General features: G+C 49.6%; 1 protein-coding gene across 1 annotated transcript in view; it reads left to right on the top strand.

Annotated features, from left to right (window-relative positions):
• Positions 1–18893, top strand: part of SPTLC2 (serine palmitoyltransferase long chain base subunit 2) — a 72802-nt gene that overhangs the window by 34354 nt on the left and 19555 nt on the right. Inside the window, exons 5-9 of the mRNA XM_068254470.1 lie at positions 17–141; positions 3605–3698; positions 4397–4502; positions 4651–4870; positions 8420–8546. Coding sequence (XP_068110571.1) covers positions 17–141; positions 3605–3698; positions 4397–4502; positions 4651–4870; positions 8420–8546 — 672 coding nt within the window. The remainder of the gene's footprint in view (positions 1–16; positions 142–3604; positions 3699–4396; positions 4503–4650; positions 4871–8419; positions 8547–18893) is intronic.

The raw sequence follows: 18893 nt of genomic DNA on the forward strand, positions 1-18893 counted from the left end.
CTCTGTCTCTCTGCAGGTAATCTTGACAAGCACGAGGAGTTGGAGCGTCTGCTGGCACGCTTCCTTGGCGTGGAGGCCGCTCTGGCTTATGGAATGGGCTTTGCTACCAATTCTATGAACATCCCAGCTCTGGCTGGAAAGGTGGGTCCTGTAGGAGCTGCAGATCCTGGTTCCTGTCCTGTGTTTGGGTCGCTGTTGCGTGGACCTGCTAAGGTCCCTCTGAGCTGGGGAACATATGTGATCCAGCAATCAAGGCCTGGACACCTCCCGGGGGGGGATCCAGACGTCGGTAGCCATTCTCCTTCCTGTCCTTGAAGGCTCTGAATCACTCAGGTTAGATCGCCGTCATTGATCTCACCAAAGTGTTACAGTGCCGCCCGGAGGACGGAGGTAAAATTGCAGTGCTGGAGCCCAGAGAGGTGAGTGAGAGCTGGGGCTGCTGCAGAGACTCTATTTTTTTTCTCCCCTTTAGGCCTTGTTCACATCATAAATTGCTGACGGCAGCGTTTTGCGATTTATTGTGCAATATATTTTTTTTTTTCGCCGCGATGCGTTTTTAAAAAACAAAACACTTTTTTTCTAAGCGCTTTTGCACAGTGATTCTGTTTTTGACTTCAGGAAGTGAACTCTTTTACCCGGAAATGAATAAGTACATTGTATTTATTCATGGAAGCGCTAAGGAAATCTCTATACCTTCCATTGAGGCAATCGCTTTGGGGACCTGATCATAATCGAACTGCTCAGATGTGAACACTCTCTCATAGGGAATCATTGCACAGGGGCTATTAGGGCGATTTTTTTTTTTTTTTTTTTTTTTTTTTTTTTTTTTTTTTTTTTTTTTTTCCCTCAGAAACTCCTGATCTGCATATACTTGTTTAGGGTGTATGGCTAAAAGTATTAGAGGCAGAGGATCGGCTGGATGCCAGGCAACTAGTATTGCTTAAAATGAAATAGGTATGGCAGACTCCATATCCCTCACTTAAAGCAATACTGGAAGGATATATCTTGCAATTAAAAAAAATAAAATCCAAGCTGGCAGCTGCTACGGATGGGACCCCTGGAGACTGCCTAAGAGCAGAGCTGCAGCAAGAGACTCCTAAGCTTTTAGGGGCTGGGGTTAGACCAAAGTAAGTAACTCTGAATAGGTTTTTTTAAAAAAATTGCCAGATGTATTAACCACCCTGGTGGTATTGACGAGCTCAGCTCGTCCAGGAAAAACTTGCTGAAAGCGGTATTGACGAGCTGAGCTCGTCAATACTGCCAGGGAGATTTATTGTTTCTCTGCCCCGCCGGCTGCACTTTTCCCTCATCAGAGGGATTCCCCAGGATGGCTGGATGCCTGTCAGCACGCTGTGGGTAGCGATCTGTGCTACCCACAGCGTGCAGAACTAGCATCCAGCCACCCTGGGGAATCCCTGTGCAGCCATCGGAGCAGAGAATGTGCTCAGCAGCATGCGGGATTCCCCTTCTGTGCTGCGGGTGGCTGGTGCGGGGATCCCCTCTGTGGGGGGGGGGGGGGTGTCCCCTGCTGTGCTGCGGGTGGCTGGTGCGGGGATCCCCTCTGTGCGGGGGGAGGGTGTCCCCTTCTGTGCTGGCTGGTAGTGGCCGGTACCGGCGGGGATCCTCTCTGTGGGGAGGGGGGGGGGGGAGGGGGCATCCCCGTAATGTGCGTGCGGGTGACCCTGTAGTGTGTGTGGGGGGGCGGGTATCCCCCCTATGGGGCGAGTCTTGGCCGGTCGGGGACACCCCCTTCTGTGCGGGGGGGGGGAGGTGGGTGTCCCCTTCTATGAGAGCTGTGGGTGGCCTTTCCCTCCTCCCTCTCTGTCCCCCGTGCCCTCCTCACCCCCGATCCTGTGTCCCCCCCCCGTCCCGTGTCTCCCCCCTGTCAGTCAAAAGCCCTGCTTTACTCACCTGAGGGCTTTCTCCTGCGCTGGCCGAGATGCACACCCTCCATCTCCATCGCCGAAGTCCCGGTCTCTGTAATTACAGTACGCGGCTTGGTGACGTCACCAAGCCGCGTACAGTAATTACAGAGAACACGAGACTTCGCGATGGAGGAGGAAGTGCGCCGCTTCCGCCGCAGGAGCAAGCCCTCAGGTGAGTAGATCAGGGCTTCTGACGGGGGAGACACGGGATTGGGGGGGGGGGGGGGGGGCACGGGGGATCGGAAGGGATGGGGGGAAGAGGAGGGAGAGGCCACCCACAGCCCTCATAGATGGGGACACCCACCTCCCCCCACAACAGAAGGGGGTGTCCCCGACAGACCATGACTAGCCCCCATAGAAGGGGATATCCCCCACACACACAGAAGGGCCACCCAGCCACCTGCACGCACAGTATGGGGATCCCCCCCACAGAGGGGATCCCCACCGGCCACTACCAGCCAGCACAGAAGGGGAGCCCCCCCACAGAAGGGACACCCGGCCAGAGTCAGGGGGCATCGGGGGCAATGGGGGGGGGGGGGGGGGCAGAGGCACCCGCAAACCTGGCTCCTTATACATATGACTCCCTACACCTGGCTGCACATCTGTCTCCTATACACCTGGCTGCACATCTGTCTCCTATACACCTGGCTGCACATCTGTCTCCTATACACCTGGCTGCACATCTGTCTCCTATACACCTGGCTGCACATCTGTCTCCTATACACCTGGCTGCACATCTGTCTCCTATACACCTGGCAAACATCTTGCTCCCTATATACCTGGCAAAACATCTGGCTAAACTATTCCTGGCTAATACATCTGGCTAACTACACCTGGCTGCACATCTGGCTAACTATACATCTGGCTAACTATACCTGGCTATACATCTGGCTAACTATACCTGGCTATACATCTGGCTAACTATACCTGGCTATACATCTGGGTCTTATACTCACCATTGGCATGCTGATCCCTCGTCGCGTACCTCTGATAGCTTCCCCGGTGCCTTCTTCCATGTCCCTTGGCGGATTTTGCTTCTCCCTTGGAGATCACATGTCCCCCGTCGATCGGCGTTGATGGAACCAGTGTCACACAGCTTTATCAAAATCTCGCAGCAAACACTTTTTTTTTTAAATTTAATTCAATACAATAACCTGTATTGAATTCAAACAAAAAATTGGTTGAAAATTATGGGAAATTAATTGAACCACTTTTTGCACGGAAATCCTGGGGAAATAGAACGCCAGGGTGGCTACAAAAAAAAAAAAAAAAAAAAAATGTAAATTACCTGGGGCTTCTTGCAGCCCTCTGCAGTCATCCTTTGCCTGCGCTGTCCTTCCACGACCCTCCAGCCCGCAGCGGCGACCCCCTCAAACTGACCAGTCACAGGCTACTGCACATGTGTGACCCCGAGCCGCCTGCACATGTGCAGTAGTGATTTTTGCACATGCGCAGAACGCTGCCTTGCACGGGGACGCAATGAGTAGGCCTGTGGCTTGCCAGCTTTGAAGGGCTTGCTGCTGCTGGCTGTAGGGTTGCAGGAGGACAGCGCCGGCACAAAATGTTTGCAGGGGGCTGCAAAAAGCTGCCAGGTAAGTAAAGTTAAAATAGTTGTTTTTTCTTTGCTTAAGCTTTCCTTTCAGGTGTAATTTACTCTTCCTGTCTCCTCTCTTCTCCAGGGCTGTCTTATTCTGAGTGATGAGCTGAATCACGCCTCGCTGGTTCTGGGGGCCCGGCTGTCCGGCTCCACAATACGGATCTTCAAACATAACAGTGAGTGCCGCGCCCTTCTCCTCTAATGCTTGCTCATGTGTGGCAAATTATCGATGATTCCTCTGTAGACCATCAGATTGTGGGAGGCACTAGGGGCGGACCTACCATGAAGACATCTGAATCATGGGATTCAGGCAGCAAAATCTAGGGAGCTGCGTTTCAGGCACACAGCGATTTTCAGCTCACGTCTGTTACCTGTTATGCTTACACTGTGTACATGTACCACGTGAGGTGATATCTCTTTATTAAATGCTTTCTATTGAAATAATTGGAAATAATAATTCTCCCATTAATGCGCAGTAGAAGCTAATTAAAATATGAATGTATAGAATGTGGCAGATCACTTTCTGCAGAAACTATTCCTTTTGCCGTCAGGGTTTCTCCCATTCCGCATTAGGGACCATTTAAAGCTGGATGGGCTGTCAGTGGAATCCTCTTGCTATTCTCAGGCTAGTGATGTCTGTCCTCTGGATATTCTGAGGCTAGTGAGGTCTGTCCTCTGGATATTCTCAGGCTAGTGAGGTCTGTCCTCTGGATATTCTCAGGCTAGTGAGGTCTGTCCTCTGGATATTCTCAGGCTAGTGATGTCTGTCCTCTGTTTATTCTCAGCCTTTTGATGTCTGTCCTCTGGATATTCTCAGCCTAGTGATGCCTGTCCTCTGTGTATTCTCAGCCTAGTGAGGTCTGTCTTCTTGCAGATATGCAGAGCCTTGAGAAGCTGCTGAGGGACGCCATAGTTAATGGTCAGCCTCGCACACATCGGCCCTGGAAGAAGATCCTCATCGTTGTTGAAGGCATTTACAGGTCAGTGTTTATGTGGTTGCTGGATGTCTGATGGACAGTGGTGGAGCAAAGTGATTGGTTGGTGTAGATTGGGTGTGTGGCTCTGCAGAATGATGACTTGTCCCCTGTAGAGGGAGGATGGAGATGGATCTGAACTTTCTCCTTTCAGTATGGAGGGCTCCATTGTTCGCTTACCAGAGGTCATCGCCCTGAAGAAGAAATACAAGGCTTATCTGTACTTGGATGAGGCACACAGTATCGGAGCTCTGGGACCAAATGGCAGAGGGGTGGTGGACTACTTTGGGCTGGACCCCCGAGATGTGGACATCATGATGGGAACCTTCACCAAGAGCTTCGGTGGTGCTGGTGGCTACATTGGTGGCACAAAGGTCAGTGGGCGTCATGTGGCTGCTCCTCTTCTGCTTGCTTTCTAGGGTCACAGTGAGAAGATCATATATTACCTGGAGAGGACAGAGGTGGTACATGAAATGATTTTTCATGGAGTCATGATCGTCGTGGAATGTTGTAGGAAATTGAGGAAACAGCCCAAGAAAGGATATGTGTCCATTTACTGGGAAAATTAGATTAGCAGAACCTGTAGCCCCAAACAAATGATTGGTGAAACTTGGCCGATGCTTCAGTAGACTGACAGCTGAGGGCATTGTTCTCCACTTTACCCCGCCCACCACATGACATCACGCCGCTCCACCTCAACCCAGCTATGTCATCTGAGGGATCGGACACCAATCCTTAAATGCCAACATGCCTTGTGTGCAAGGCTTCTGCCCAGTACCCATAGGTGGAGACCTGAGAATAAAGGCGGGAGAGGGGGTGGGTGGAACTGCAGGATTCACGTGTGCAAAGATTGTATGTGTTTTTCATTTTTGTTTTGCAGAGATCCTCCCCTTACAGGGGGAGGTCCTTCATGTCACCGCCAGCTAAGAGTTGAATTGTTTGGAAATGGTTTCAGTGATTAGTTAACTGTTTCCTTCCTTTTCCCCAGAGTGGATTTCCTGGAGGGGAGAGTAGTGGAGCCGCTGCAGTTTCTGGGCCTGGTCTACAGAAGCTGGACAGTGATGGAGAGCAGAAGCCAGCCTGGACTAGATTCTTTTTTTAAAATTGTCTATTAGTTAGCAATGTTTTGCAAACCACACCAGGGTCATATCCGATAATAGTGAGGATTACTGAAAGGAGAATGACGTAGCAACCAGGGAGCTGTATTTGCATATGGCACCTGCCATGTTAAATATTTGTAATATATATAGATAGTCCTGGGTTCATTACAAAGTGTACTTATTCCAGGTACATGCATGCTACTGTTTTTGTACTGTTACCATTTCACTCACCAGTCAGAACTCCTTGCTATGTTCTGATGTTACCCCAGTGAGATCTGCAAACTTTTACTACCTAATAATGGACTGTATTTAAAAGAATCCTTCCGTGGCAAGTAGAATAGTGGCCGCTTTTTTTCCTTTTAATATAAAAATAGGCTGGTTCCCCTGGGAGGAGTAGTGACGGCGGGTGGGTTCATCGGGAGGAGGAGGAGAAGTGATGGCGGGCGGGTTCCCCGGGAGGAGGAGAGGCGGCGGGCGGGTTCCCCGGGAGGAGGAGAGGCGGCGGGCGGGTTCCCCGGGAGGAGGAGAGGCGGCGGGTGGGTTCCCCCTGGGAGGAGGAGAGGCGGCTTGCACATTCCCCCGGGAGGAGAGGCGGAGGGTGGGTTCCCCCAGGAGGAGAAGTGACGGCGGGCGGGTTCCCCGGGAGGAGGAGAGGCGGAGGGTGGGTTCCCCGGGAGGAGGAGAGGCGGCGGGCGGGTTCCCCGGGAGGAGGAGAGGCGGCTTGCACATTCCCCCGGGAGGAGAGGCGGAGGGTGGGGTCCCCCAGGAGGAGAAGTGATGGCGGGCGGGTTCCCCGGGAGGAGGAGAGGCGGCGGGCGGGTTCCCCGGGAGGAGGAGAGGCGGCGGGTGGGTTCCCCGGGAGGAGGAGAGGCGGCGGGTGGGTTCCCCCTGGGAGGAGGAGAGGCGGCTTGCACATTCCCCCGGGAGGAGAGGCGGAGGGTGGGTTCCCCCAGGAGGAGAAGTGACGGCGGGCGGGTTCCCCGGGAGGAGGAGAGGCGGCGGGCGGGTTCCCCGGGAGGAGGAGAGGCGGCGGGCGGGTTCCCCGGGAGGAGGAGAGGCGGCGGGCGGGTTCCCCGGGAGGAGGAGAGGCGGCGGGCGGGTTCCCCGGGAGGAGGAGAGGCGGCTTGCACATTCCCCCGGGAGGAGAGGCGGAGGGTGGGTTCCCCCAGGAGGAGAAGTGACGGCGGGCGGGTTCCCCGGGAGGAGGAGAGGCGGCTTGCACATTCCCCCGGGAGGAGAGGCGGAGGGTGGGTTCCCCCAGGAGGAGAAGTGACGGCGGGCGGGTTCCCCGGGAGGAGGAGAGGCGGAGGGTGGGTTCCCCCTGAGAGGAGGAGAGGCGGCTTGCGTATTCCCCCTGGAGAAGAAGTGACGGCGGGCGGGTTCCCCAGGAGGAGGAGAGGCGGAGGGTGGGTTCCCCCTGAGAGGAGGAGAGGCGGCTTGCGTATTCCCCCGGGAGGAGAGGCAGTGGACGGGTTTCCCACGTGAAGAGAAGTGACAGCGGGTGGGTTTCCCCAGGAGGAGGAGAGGCGGAGGGTGGGTTCCCCCTGAGAGGAGGAGAGGCGGCTTGCGTATTCCCCCGGGAGGAGAGGCAGTGGACGGGTTTCCCACGTGAAGAGAAGTGACAGCGGGTGGGTTTCCCCGGGAGGAGGAGAGGCGGCGGGCGGGTTCCCTCAGGAGAGGCGGCGGGCGGGTTCCCTCAGGAGAGGAGGCGGTGGGCGGGTTCCCCCAGGAGGAGAAGTGACGGCGGGCGGGTTTCCCCGGGAGGAGGAGAGGCGGCGGGTGGGTTCCCCCTGGGAGGAGGAGAGGCGGCTTGCACATTCCCCCGGGAGGAGAGGGGGAGGGTGGGTTCCCCCAGGAGGAGAAGTGACGGCGGGCGGGTTCCCCGGGAGGAGGAGAGGCGGAGGGTGGGTTCCTCCTGGGAGGAGGAGAGGCGGCTTGCGTATTCCCCCGGGAGGAGAGGCAGTGGACGGGTTTCCCACGGGAAGAGAAGTGACAGCGGGTGGGTTTCCCCGGGAGGAGAGGCAGCGGGCGGGTTCCACCAGGAGGAGGGGAAGGCGGCAAGCGCGTTCCCCGGGAGGAGGAGAGGCAGCAGGTGGGTGCCCCTGGAAGAGGGATAAGCGTCTGGTGTATTCGTTCCCCTAAGAGGAGTAGAGACGGCGGGCAAGTTGGTTCCCCTGAGAGGAGGAGAGGCGGCTGGCGGATTCCCAGTAGAAGCGGTGCAGGGGTCCCCAAACGGTTTTGGTCGAGGGCCGGGTCAGCATACTTCAGACTGCTGGGGGGCCAGAGTATACATAAAAGGATGTAGAAGTCTTTGCGGGCCAGACAATGAAGCATACCCAGGTGACAACCTGCAGTCCAATTAGACAGCAGTGCCATCTGATGTGGAATTTGATTGGAAGCCAGTAAATGCTTGCTTTCTGACTTCCATGTGGAAACATGCGGGCCACCAATATTTAAAGATTTAGCTGACCGCATCTATAAGTAATAGATTTTGTGTGTGGTGGGGGGGGGCGGGAAAAAAGCATCAGGGGGCCACATTCGGCCCGTGGGCCTTAGTTTGAGGACCATTGAAGTGGTGGGTGGGTTCCTGTGAGAGAAGAGGTGGCGGGTGGGTTGCCCCAGGAGGAGGAGAGATGGTTCAGTCTTGTTGGAGTTTCTGACCATCCTCCATTCTATACAAAGGAGAAAACCATATTTGGTGCAGTTCTGCTTCGGGTACTCTGAGGCAAGTGTCCTGATTTGCTGTACAGGTGTTTGGTCTGTCCTCGCAGATGTGTGCAGAACCTCACAGGCATTCATGGTTCCTCTCTCCCTCCTCACCAGGTCCTCATAGATTACTTGAAGAAACACTCGCACAGCGCCGCTTACGCTACCTCCATGTCTCCACCTGTGGTAGAGCAAATCATCACTGCTATGAAGTGCATTATGGGAGAAGATGGCAGCGCTCTCGGTGAGTACTTCCTCTGTGTTACGGGAGACATGAGCGGCCCTGATGGGGTCTCTGTGGATAGAGGTGGCCCTGAATACTGTGTGCTGGGAATGCAGAGTCTCTGACAACAGAGACAGCGGATGGTTTCAGACAGACCACCAGGGGGAGCTGTGTGACCACAGATACAGAAGTGGCTGCTAGATGCCTGTCTATTGAATATGTATGTATGTAACAAATCTGAGATCACAACAGTCCAGAGCTTTGTTCTCTACTGCTGACTGCGGCACCCGCCTCCCTCCTACTCTGCATTCATACATCCAGAACTGGGGCGGGGATGGAAGGGACACTCTGGAGCTGCTGTCGGATGAAACAATCTGTCACAACCAATCTGATTGCTGTCTTTCCTTATCAGGGGTGTCAAACTCAATCTTGCAAGTGGCCAAAATCTATAAACATAGTCTAAGTCGTGGGCCAAATTCTTTATTAACATTTATTGAACGGTCTCAAATAAAGTGGCATAAGTATAGTGACCATGGAAGGCCTGGATCACCACTCCCTCCTCCTTTTGCAATGGGGCAATTTAAAGAGTAACTGTTAGGCATAAAATCCAAAATAAGTTCTCTGTTAGTAGCTGTGAAATATGGAAAATGTATGCTATCCAGGCAAATCTAAAGCTTAAAGAGAACCCGAGGCGGGGTTCTTCCATTGCAATCCATATACAGAGGCTGGGTCTGCCTATAGAGACCAGCCTCTGTTGCTAATTGGTTCCCTCCAAAGCCCCCCCCCCCCTGCGCGCTGTCAGACCCCATAAAACACAGCCGCGCTACGCGGCTGTGTTTACCTCACTACTGTCAGTCTTGGCTGCTCCCCCGCCTGCTGAATCTCTCCGGTCCTGCCCGCGTCCCTTACCTCCAATCAGCGGCGAGGGAAGGGACGTGGGCGGGGACCGGAGCGATTCAGGAGGCGGGGGATCGGCGAGACTGACAGTAGTGAGGTAAACACAGCCGGCTGCGACACGCTGCGTGTCGCCAGCGCGGCTGTGTTTTATGGGGTCTGACAGCGCGCAGGGGGGCTTTGAAGGAAACGAACTAGCAACAGAGGCTTGGCTCTATAGACAGACCCAGCCTCTGTATTTGGATTGCGATGGAAGAACCCCACCTCGGGTTCTCTTTAAAATGAATCTCACTTTTTTACCCCCCCCCCCCCCCCCAGTAAATTATCTCTCCCCATGCCCCCAGGCTCTTATATCATACGCACGGCCGCAGAAGGGAAGTTGCAGTGCATACTAACTCAGCCTCATTGGCTGAAACCTCTATCCCTCCTATTTCCCCCTGACCCCCCACACCTCTCTTATTGGCCACCTTGTCTCCTTCAGTGGTTGCAGGCAGCCAGCTGCTAGGATGCAGGGAGGGGGGGGGGCAGCACCTGTCCTTGGCCCCCCTCCTTTAGTCTGCCATGTCTGCCCCTTTTCCGTACTCCAGCCGCATCTGCCTCCCCCGCGGTCCCATCGGTACCTCCTCCCCACACTATTACTGAGCCCAGCAGGGAGGAATAGAGGCAGCACGCACAGACTCTCCTACTAATGGTTCCAGGCGCTGAAGTTCCCGTCTATTCTCTGCACTACCGCCGGTGATAGTGCAGAGATTAGACGGGAACTCCAGCGCTTGGAACCATTAGTAGGTGAGTCTTTGTGCACTACCTTTATTCCTTCCCGCTGTGCTCAGTAATAGTGCGGGGAGGAGAGGAGATGTGGAGGCGGGGAAAGTTTCAGCCTGTGGGACCAAGATGGCCCCTGCCACAAACCGAATTCTCTTCATTTACTGACATGGACAGTACAATACATCTGCTATGTAAGTAGAGCAAGTAATTGCCTACCTGCATATGTTTTGTTTTTTTCTCCAGGCTAATAGTTTCTCTTTAATATTTACTTGCTCCAGTGCTGCTTCAGGTTTCCTCTGATTTTCCTGACAGACGTGCACTCTGTGCTGAAGACCTCTGGCTCTGAATGCATGTCGTGATCGGAAGCTGGAGGTAAGGAAGAGCATGTAGCGGTTGGGAAGAGACAAGACACAGCACTGGAGCAGCTAAATATCACACTGCTTTGCTGCACTACTACTATGTGGGGAGAGGGTGTCGGGGAGAAAGGTGTGTTGGCATATGTGTGTGTTTTACTGCCACATGGGTGGGGATTTGGATCGAAGGAGGGGGCCCTGTGCTAATTTCATGGAGTGGGTCCTGTGGGTTTTTGCTGCACAAGGACTCAAACTGAAAATGCTTCAACACTGTCATCCTCTGAAAGGGAAGAAAGTGTACTGTTTTTTTTTTTTCTTTTGGTGCTTACAGTGATGCACATTTTAATCTCTCAAGAGCCACATAAAATGGCAAGGAGGGTCACATTCAGCCCGCAGGCCTCGTGCTTGACACCTGTGTTCTATATCTTCAACGACTGTCATTGGACACACTGTACACCTCAAGCAGTTCTGCTTTCAGAACAGATGCGGAAAAGACAGAGGACTTTTTTTTGCCAATTGGCAAGGCTACATGCCAGATCCTGGCTCCTGTGAATCTTAATATACAGACAATGGCGGGGCATTCCCGTTGGCAATGATGGCTGACAGGGTAGTGTCAGCTTCCTGGGCAGGAGTGCAAGTAAAATGTAGTGTCCAGGCCGCACTCCCCTCGCAGCTTAAAAGGTGCAGGATCAGTCCGCCAGAGCACCAGGCCCGGACACAGATCAAACCAGGTCCAGCACTTTCCAAAAAAAGTCTTCTCAAAACTGACTTCCTTTTATTTAGAATATTCACATATAAAGCAATAAAATCATGACCGACCTAGAGAACATAAATCGCAATTAGATAACCATCAAAGATGGTCATAGTCCATCAAAAAGCTCAATCCTCCAGGTCAGGAATAGGCTGTAAATGTGGCAGCAGGGAAGACCCAGAATCATAGCATCATATGTCCCAAAAAATAGGCCATCTTTGATGGTTATCTAATTGCCATTTATGTTCTCTCATGATTTTATTGCTCCCTTTTAAGGTGGCCGTACATGGTACAATTTTTCATTTTTTTTCGATTAGCTAATTTAGTTTGATTATTCCGTTAGATCGAATATAAAGATTTTTCCATCATGTCCGATCAGATTTTTCTCGGAAAAAAACTGGATAATCGTTCGAATTTCTTGATCGAAAAAAAAAAAAAATTTTCAACTTTCATTTTATTCGATCATTTAGATCAGGGGTCTCAAACTCAATTTACCTGGGGGCCACAGGAGGCAAAGTCAGGATGAGGCTGGGCCGCATAAGGAATTTCACAATCGCGGCGCATCGCCCTCTGCCCGCCCCTCTCACGCTTCCTTCACAGAGAGGGGCGGGGAGAGGTGGCGATTGACGTCAGGAGGGGCAGAGCTGAAGCTGGAAGCTCTGCCCCTTCCAGGAAATGCCGGCGGATTGCCCCCGGGCGATTTGGGGGCTCTGCAGCCCTCGTTTAGCGGTGGGGATGCGGCGGATTACTTGGGAGCACTGAAGCGAACTATAAGAAAGCTTTTGCCAGCGAGGGCCACAAAATATTATATTGAGGGCCGCAAATGGGCCGCGAGTTTGAGACCCCTGATTTAGATCGAATAAATGGGAAAATCAAACGTTTTTATTGTATCGTGTATGGGCACCAGTAGGAAGACTTTTTTTTTTTTTTTTTTTTTGAGTGCTGATCCTTGTACTTCTTAGCTTCCTGGCCAGGAGCTTTTTGTTCCCAAAAGCAGATACCATCTTAATATAGCTTAAAGAGACACTGAAGCGAAAAAAAAAACTATATTATGATTTGTATGTGTAGTACAGCTAAGAAATAAAACATTAAGATCAGATACATCAGTCTAATTGTTTCCAGTACAGGAAGAGTTAAGAAACTCCAGTTGTTATCTCTATACAAAAAAGCCATTATCTCTACGACTTTCAAAAGTCCTGGAGAGGGCTGTTTTCTGACTTTTATTATCTCAACTGTTAGTTAACTATTTACTTTTCCTCTGGCAGAGGAGAGGTCATTAGTTCACAGACTGCTCTGAAAGAATCATTTTGAATGCTGAGTGTTGTGTAATCTGCACATATTATAGAATGATGCAATGTTAAAAAACACACTATATACCTGAAAATAAAAGTATGAGAATATTTTCTTTGCTGCTAATCTTCTAGTAATTATTCATAGTACACAACCAATTCATTATATCATATATTTTTTTTCGCTTCAGTGTCTCTTTAAAATTCATAAACTTTGGCAACAATGAAATGCCTTTTTATGTTGCATGCCTTCAATCAACAAGATTGTTCTATGTAAATTAGAGGAGTCTGAATCTCAGTCGGTGGAATCATAAACTGAAGATTCGATTGATGTTTGTACCAATGCCACAACTTTGATTGCCTGCCTCTTTATAAATACAATAAATCCGTTAGAATAAATAATTGATTGGGTAAATCATTGTTTGGTTGCAACATGAATATCCAAGCCGAAAATTGAGTAGCATATGGGCATCCTGGCTGTTTTTTGTCCAGATTTCAAGGCAGTGTTTGGTATGTAAGCTGCGCTGGGCTCATTTTGTCTTGAAGTTAGTTATTAAAAAATGTATTAGCCGATAATACAGTACATCGGTAGATTTGTTTGCTCAGATTATGCGGTCTTGGTATATGTTGTCCACCAGGTGGCACCCTTTCAGCATTGTCATTTACCCTCTTACGGCCATAGAGCCTATAGTTTTATATTGTGTAATTATTAATTTTTAGTATTTATATAGCGTTGTCACCTTCAGCAGCGCTGTACAGAGAATATTGTCATGTAGCTGTCCCTCAGAGGGGCTCACAATCGAATCCTTACTATAGTCATATGTCTATATTGTGTAGTGCATGCATTGTACACTAGGGCCAATTTAGGGGGAAGCCAATTAACTTGGTTTTGGGACGTGGGAGGAAACCAATGTGCCTGGAGGAAACCCACATAAACACAGGAGAACATACAAACTCTGTGCAGATAGTGCCCTGGCCGGGATTCAAACTGGGAAACCCAGTACTGTAAGAGAGTGCTACGCCACCGTGCTTTTTAATAAGAGGTTAGCACCTATGGCAAGCCCATACTGCCTGCAAAGCAGTGTTGAGGATAGTCTCTGGCCGCCGGTCTGTCCTGAGGCAGCAGCTCATGCAATCCTTCCTTTCACTGCCTGAGGGCTGCTGGGGTTACGTAATGCAGCACTACTGATCACTCACTTGGAGAGGTCCTGTCCCAGAGGAGTCATGTTCATTTGATAAATGGTATGAGGAGCCATTGGTTCAGGCTGGGAACAGACTGGGCAGAAACGCTAGCGTTGTGGAAAACAAGCATAATGCAAATCAATGGGCAGCATGAAAAAAAATGCATATGCTTGAGTTCTGCAATGTGCGTTTTTAAAAATGCTGGTATTGTTTCATAGTTTTCAAAAACACACATAATGAAAGTCAATGGTGACGTAAAGGTATTGCGTTTTTAGTGTGTTTTGCATGCGTTTTTATATGCTTGATGTATTTCTGCTTCCTGTTGACTTCCTAGTGTTTTGCATAAAACGCATTAAAAATAATGCAAAACGCATAAAAAAGCATGCGATTTATGTATGCAAACCACAAATGCATTCAAACGTACGCAAAATGCAGGAAAAATGCTTGTGCAGGAAATAAACGCATATGCAGCAAAACGCTACGTTTCCGCACTGCCTAGTGCAGGGATGGCTGACCTTGGCACTCCAGCTGTGGTGGAAGTCCCATGAGGCATAGCAATACTCTGACAGCTCTAAGCATAACTTGACGAGGCAGAGGCATGATGGGATTTGTAGTTTTGTCACAGCTGGAGTGTCAAGGTTAGCCGTCACTGGCCTTGTGTGTTCCCAGCCTCAGAAGATGGTTGCATTCGCCTGTGTCATTATTATTATTGATTTGTAAAGCGTCCAAACATTCTGTGGCGCTGTACAGGGTAATGAACATGAGTTACATAATATTACAGAGAATGGTATACACAATATATAGACACCGATACATAATACAGAATTGCTAGTCATATTAATTACAGTTCTTCAGTAAAAATGGTTAAGCGCTCTTCTCTGCCTGTTCCTTCTTAGACACAGCAAATATGTCATATAATGAAAAAGCCCCCCCTTCGGGGAGAGACTCACCAGACTTCTAGGCCTCCAAGGCCAATGCTCGCATTCGGGGTATTTGCCACCCCGCAGCCTCTCTGGCAGTCCTCTCTTGGCTATTCCCAGTCTGTGTAAGCAAAAAGCGGATTCCACATCGCGTAAAAGCGTACCAGTTTATTTTTAAAAAATTTAAAAACAGATCAGTGGTGTATAACCACTCATTGGGTCAGAAAACTTCATCAAAAATGAAAAAACATAGCCAGCCCCTTGTTTTACAAGCTACCTGATTCCAGGTACAGGGGTATGCAGAGATGAGATGCACTAAGCTGGTGACAAGGCGCACGCCTCTGTCATTTAGCGTCCCTCTCCGCAATAGCTTACTGGCTAGTGCTCTAAAAGATACCGAGCCTGCTGCACACAGACAATCCCGCCGCGTCCAGCGAGCGTCGTGCGCTGTGACGTCACTCCGTGGCTCCGCCCAACGTTTCGTTGCCCTAGCAACTCCTCAGGAGCCCCTGAGGAGTTGCTAGGGCAACGAAACGTTGGGCGGAGCCACGGAGTGACGTCACAGCGCACGACGCTCGCTGGACGCGGCGGGATTGTCTGTGTGCAGCAGGCTCGGTATCTTTTAGAGCACTAGCCAGTAAGCTATTGCGGAGAGGGACGCTAAATGACAGAGGCGTGCGCCTTGTCACCAGCTTAGTGCATCTCATCTCTGCATACCCCTGTACCTGGAATCAGGTAGCTTGTAAAACAAGGGGCTGGCTATGTTTTTTCATTTTTGATGAAGTTTTCTGACCCAATGAGTGGTTATACACCACTGATCTGTTTTTAAATTTTTTAAAAATAAACTGGTACGCTTTTATGCGATGTGGAATCCGCTTTTTGCTTACACAGACTGGGAATAGCCAAGAGAGGACTGCCAGAGAGGCTGTGGGGTGGCCAATACCCCGAATGCGAGCATTGGCCTTGGAGGCCTAGAAGTCTGGTGAGTCTCTCCCCGAAGGGGGGGCTTTTTCATTATATGACATATTTGCTGTGTCTAAGAAGGAACAGGCAGAGAAGAGCGCTTAACCATTTTTACTGAAGAACTTTATTTTGATGGTTGCACGCATCTAGGAAGAGCGCTCCTACATGATAATTATTATATGAGCAAGGACATTATACATGTGGTTACTGCCTGCTATTGTGTTTTTTACTTAGAATTTAGCACATGTAATATGAATGTTTGATGAATGTTTGATTCATTATCTTTTATATAAAACATTTTTTAGAGGTGACCTATATAACATCTGACTCAGCATATGAGCGCAGTATCAGGGTGCTGTAATTGTTGTGAATATTAATTAGAGTGACAAATGTAACCTGATCAGAATATACAGCAAATTCCAAGACCTGAAGTGACTTTACAATCTAAAGGACTCAGTACAGAAGTGCTGCAGCTCTGAACGACATGAGCAAACCAAGGACTTCAGATGTCAGTGCTATGTAAATAATAATATGGAAGGACATTAGACTATGACTATGGTAGGATGAGATTGTGAGCTCCTCTGAGGACAGTCAGTGACATGACTATGTACTCTGTAAAGTGCTGCAGAAGATGTCAGTGCTATATAAATACAGTAAATTAATAATGTGAGATCTGCACTCTGTACCTTTCCTTTTTTTCTATATTCCTGGCTGAACAGCTGTCACCTCACCACCTCTGTTTGCAGATTAGTTGGGCTGGGAATGACACCTTTTATGATTTTTGGCCCTTTGAGTGACCTCCGACCTGTGTGATCAGCTCTCAGGTCTCCCATCTCAGAGGGTCTGTTTTATGCTTCTGAGGCTGGGTAGAGCATATCATTTACCCCCTGGACCCCATGACCCTCCCCTCCTCTCCTGTCCTGTTGTGTGACAGTCCTTATTTATCCAGCACCTTCTCACAGTGACCCTATACCTTTTTAATGACTAACCATACTATCTTGTACAGTTAGTCATTAAAGGCATTACCTAAACAACTTCTGTTGTTGTATCTTTGGATTTTCTCCATGATTAGCACCAGACCACATCCAACTGGCTCGGAGTATACAGTGAGAGTGGTAAGGTACCCATAGACCTCTTGGATCTGCCACCAGATCGACCATCAGATCCCTCTCTGATCAGAGAGGGGATATATTGCCTGCCCACACACCACTTTCCAGTAAAATCATCCTAGTGCCTTCGCCTGCTGCCCAGCCCCCCTCTCCCTCCCACTTATTGTGTGCCTGGCATTGCCCATCTCCTGTGTGTGACTGCTGGCCAGGCATCTGGATCTCTGAGTGCCAAGCGTTGTCCGTTTGCTGTTTGTTCTGTGCTGCTTTCTATTCTCTGCAGATAAGGATAATTCAGGTGGGTCCAGTAAATCATTTATTTGCCTTCGCAGTGAATGCCACTATCATCTCATTTTGTCACTCATTAACCCTCATCTCGTTAGGGAGCCCAAACATCAAGTGATGTATGGGCAGAGCCACCTAGAGACCTCTCTCTGATCGAATCTGATAGTAGAGAGATCTCTTGCCTGCTCATACACCACAGGCCGATTCCTGAGAGATATTAATAGGTCTTGTGATGCCGACCCCTGTATAACCCTCCCCCCCCCCCCCCCAAGTGTACATGTATCCCCAAAGCCCCTGGATTAATACTTTACCTCCCCATCACTGTGTCTGGACTCTTCCTTCCAGGTGGTTGCTGGCGCAATGCCAGGTTTGGGCACAAACCTGGAAGAGGCGACCAGGCACAGCGGCGGAGAGGGAAAGTATTAATGTAGGGACCTGAGGGGGGGATAAGGGGTACGGCGACAGGTGTTTTCCATCGTGTTTGTCTGTTTGTCAGATTATCGCACGCCATTAACGCCATGCGCCCCGTTCAAGCATGATGACCTGACATCTTGCGGCATGTCCGGTCGATAGATTTGACCAATTTTGGTACCAAATTGGTTGAATCATTGATCGGGCATGCTTTTGGCAGCAACGATAAGCACCTGATTCAATAATAATTATGGAATCAGATGGTTGATTGGCTGACAAATCTACGCACTGGCAGGGACAACTGCTCCCAAACAGGGCATAGATTTCAATCCTCAAGATCTGGAAGCAGTTGAATGACGTTTACAAACACTGATACACCAAATGATTGTTGTTTGAATCCTGTGCACGGAAGTGACTTTTCATATGACGTGCACATGCTCTTGAGTCTAGGGGAATATTGTTTGAATGACACATTTGTACACGCTGACTGCACAATATATGCTTAATTGTATGTGTGCACCCTCCTCCCCCCTGCTCTATAGCAACAGAATGCAATGCTGGCCTGCAGGCTAGCAACACATCTGTACAGCATCGAGCCTCAAACCATCTCCTGAGGGGTCAAGTCCTGATCCCTGAGGGTGATAATCCTTGTGTAGGAGGCTTTATATGGAGGGACGGTAGAGGGTACCTGATTCAGCGCTGCGTAATATGTTAGCGCTTTATAAATACAATAAATAAAATAAATAAATTACCAATGTTCCTCTCAGCAGTTCATCAGAGTGTTCGGATGTTTGTACTCTAATTGGGTCACCTGTGGGGCAATGTGCTCCTCCGCTGGGACTGGCTGATTGCTGTGGAATGCTTTCTTCTGTCTGGATGATTCCACATTCCTCTCCAGCCTCTGTTTCCTGTAGTGTGGGTGGTGGGAGCAGTAGTATCTGTTGGAGTTCTTCTGTGTGTGGATGATGGGAGCAGTAGTATCCTGCTATTGCTGTTCTCCACCGTACTTCTACGCAGAAGTTTCATAATAAAAATGTGATGTGAGAAAGTGGGGACACACATTGTAGTATTATTATTATTATTATTATTATTATTATTATTATTATTATTATTATTATTATTATTATTCTATAGTGACCACCTCTTCCTTGGCGCTGTATACATAGTAAGCAAGCATGGGTGCGTAAAATACATTGCTACACGAGATAAAATTGTTAAAGTGTAACTGTCGGGCATAAAATAAAAAATCAATTCATTTTTATCTGGTAAACAAGTAATGAGGATGCTAATCAGGCAATCCAAAAGTTAAAATCGCCATTAATTTTCTTGTTGATAAATGTTCATTCCCCAGTTTACCTGACTCTTATTTGGTACACACAAAATTTGGTACACAAAGAGGAAGTTGCAGGGCATGCTGGGTTGTCCTTTTTTGCTTCTCTACTTCCCCTC

The sequence above is a fragment of the Hyperolius riggenbachi genome, chromosome 9 (assembly GCF_040937935.1).
Source record: "Hyperolius riggenbachi isolate aHypRig1 chromosome 9, aHypRig1.pri, whole genome shotgun sequence".
Taxonomy (NCBI): Eukaryota; Metazoa; Chordata; class Amphibia; order Anura; family Hyperoliidae; genus Hyperolius; species Hyperolius riggenbachi.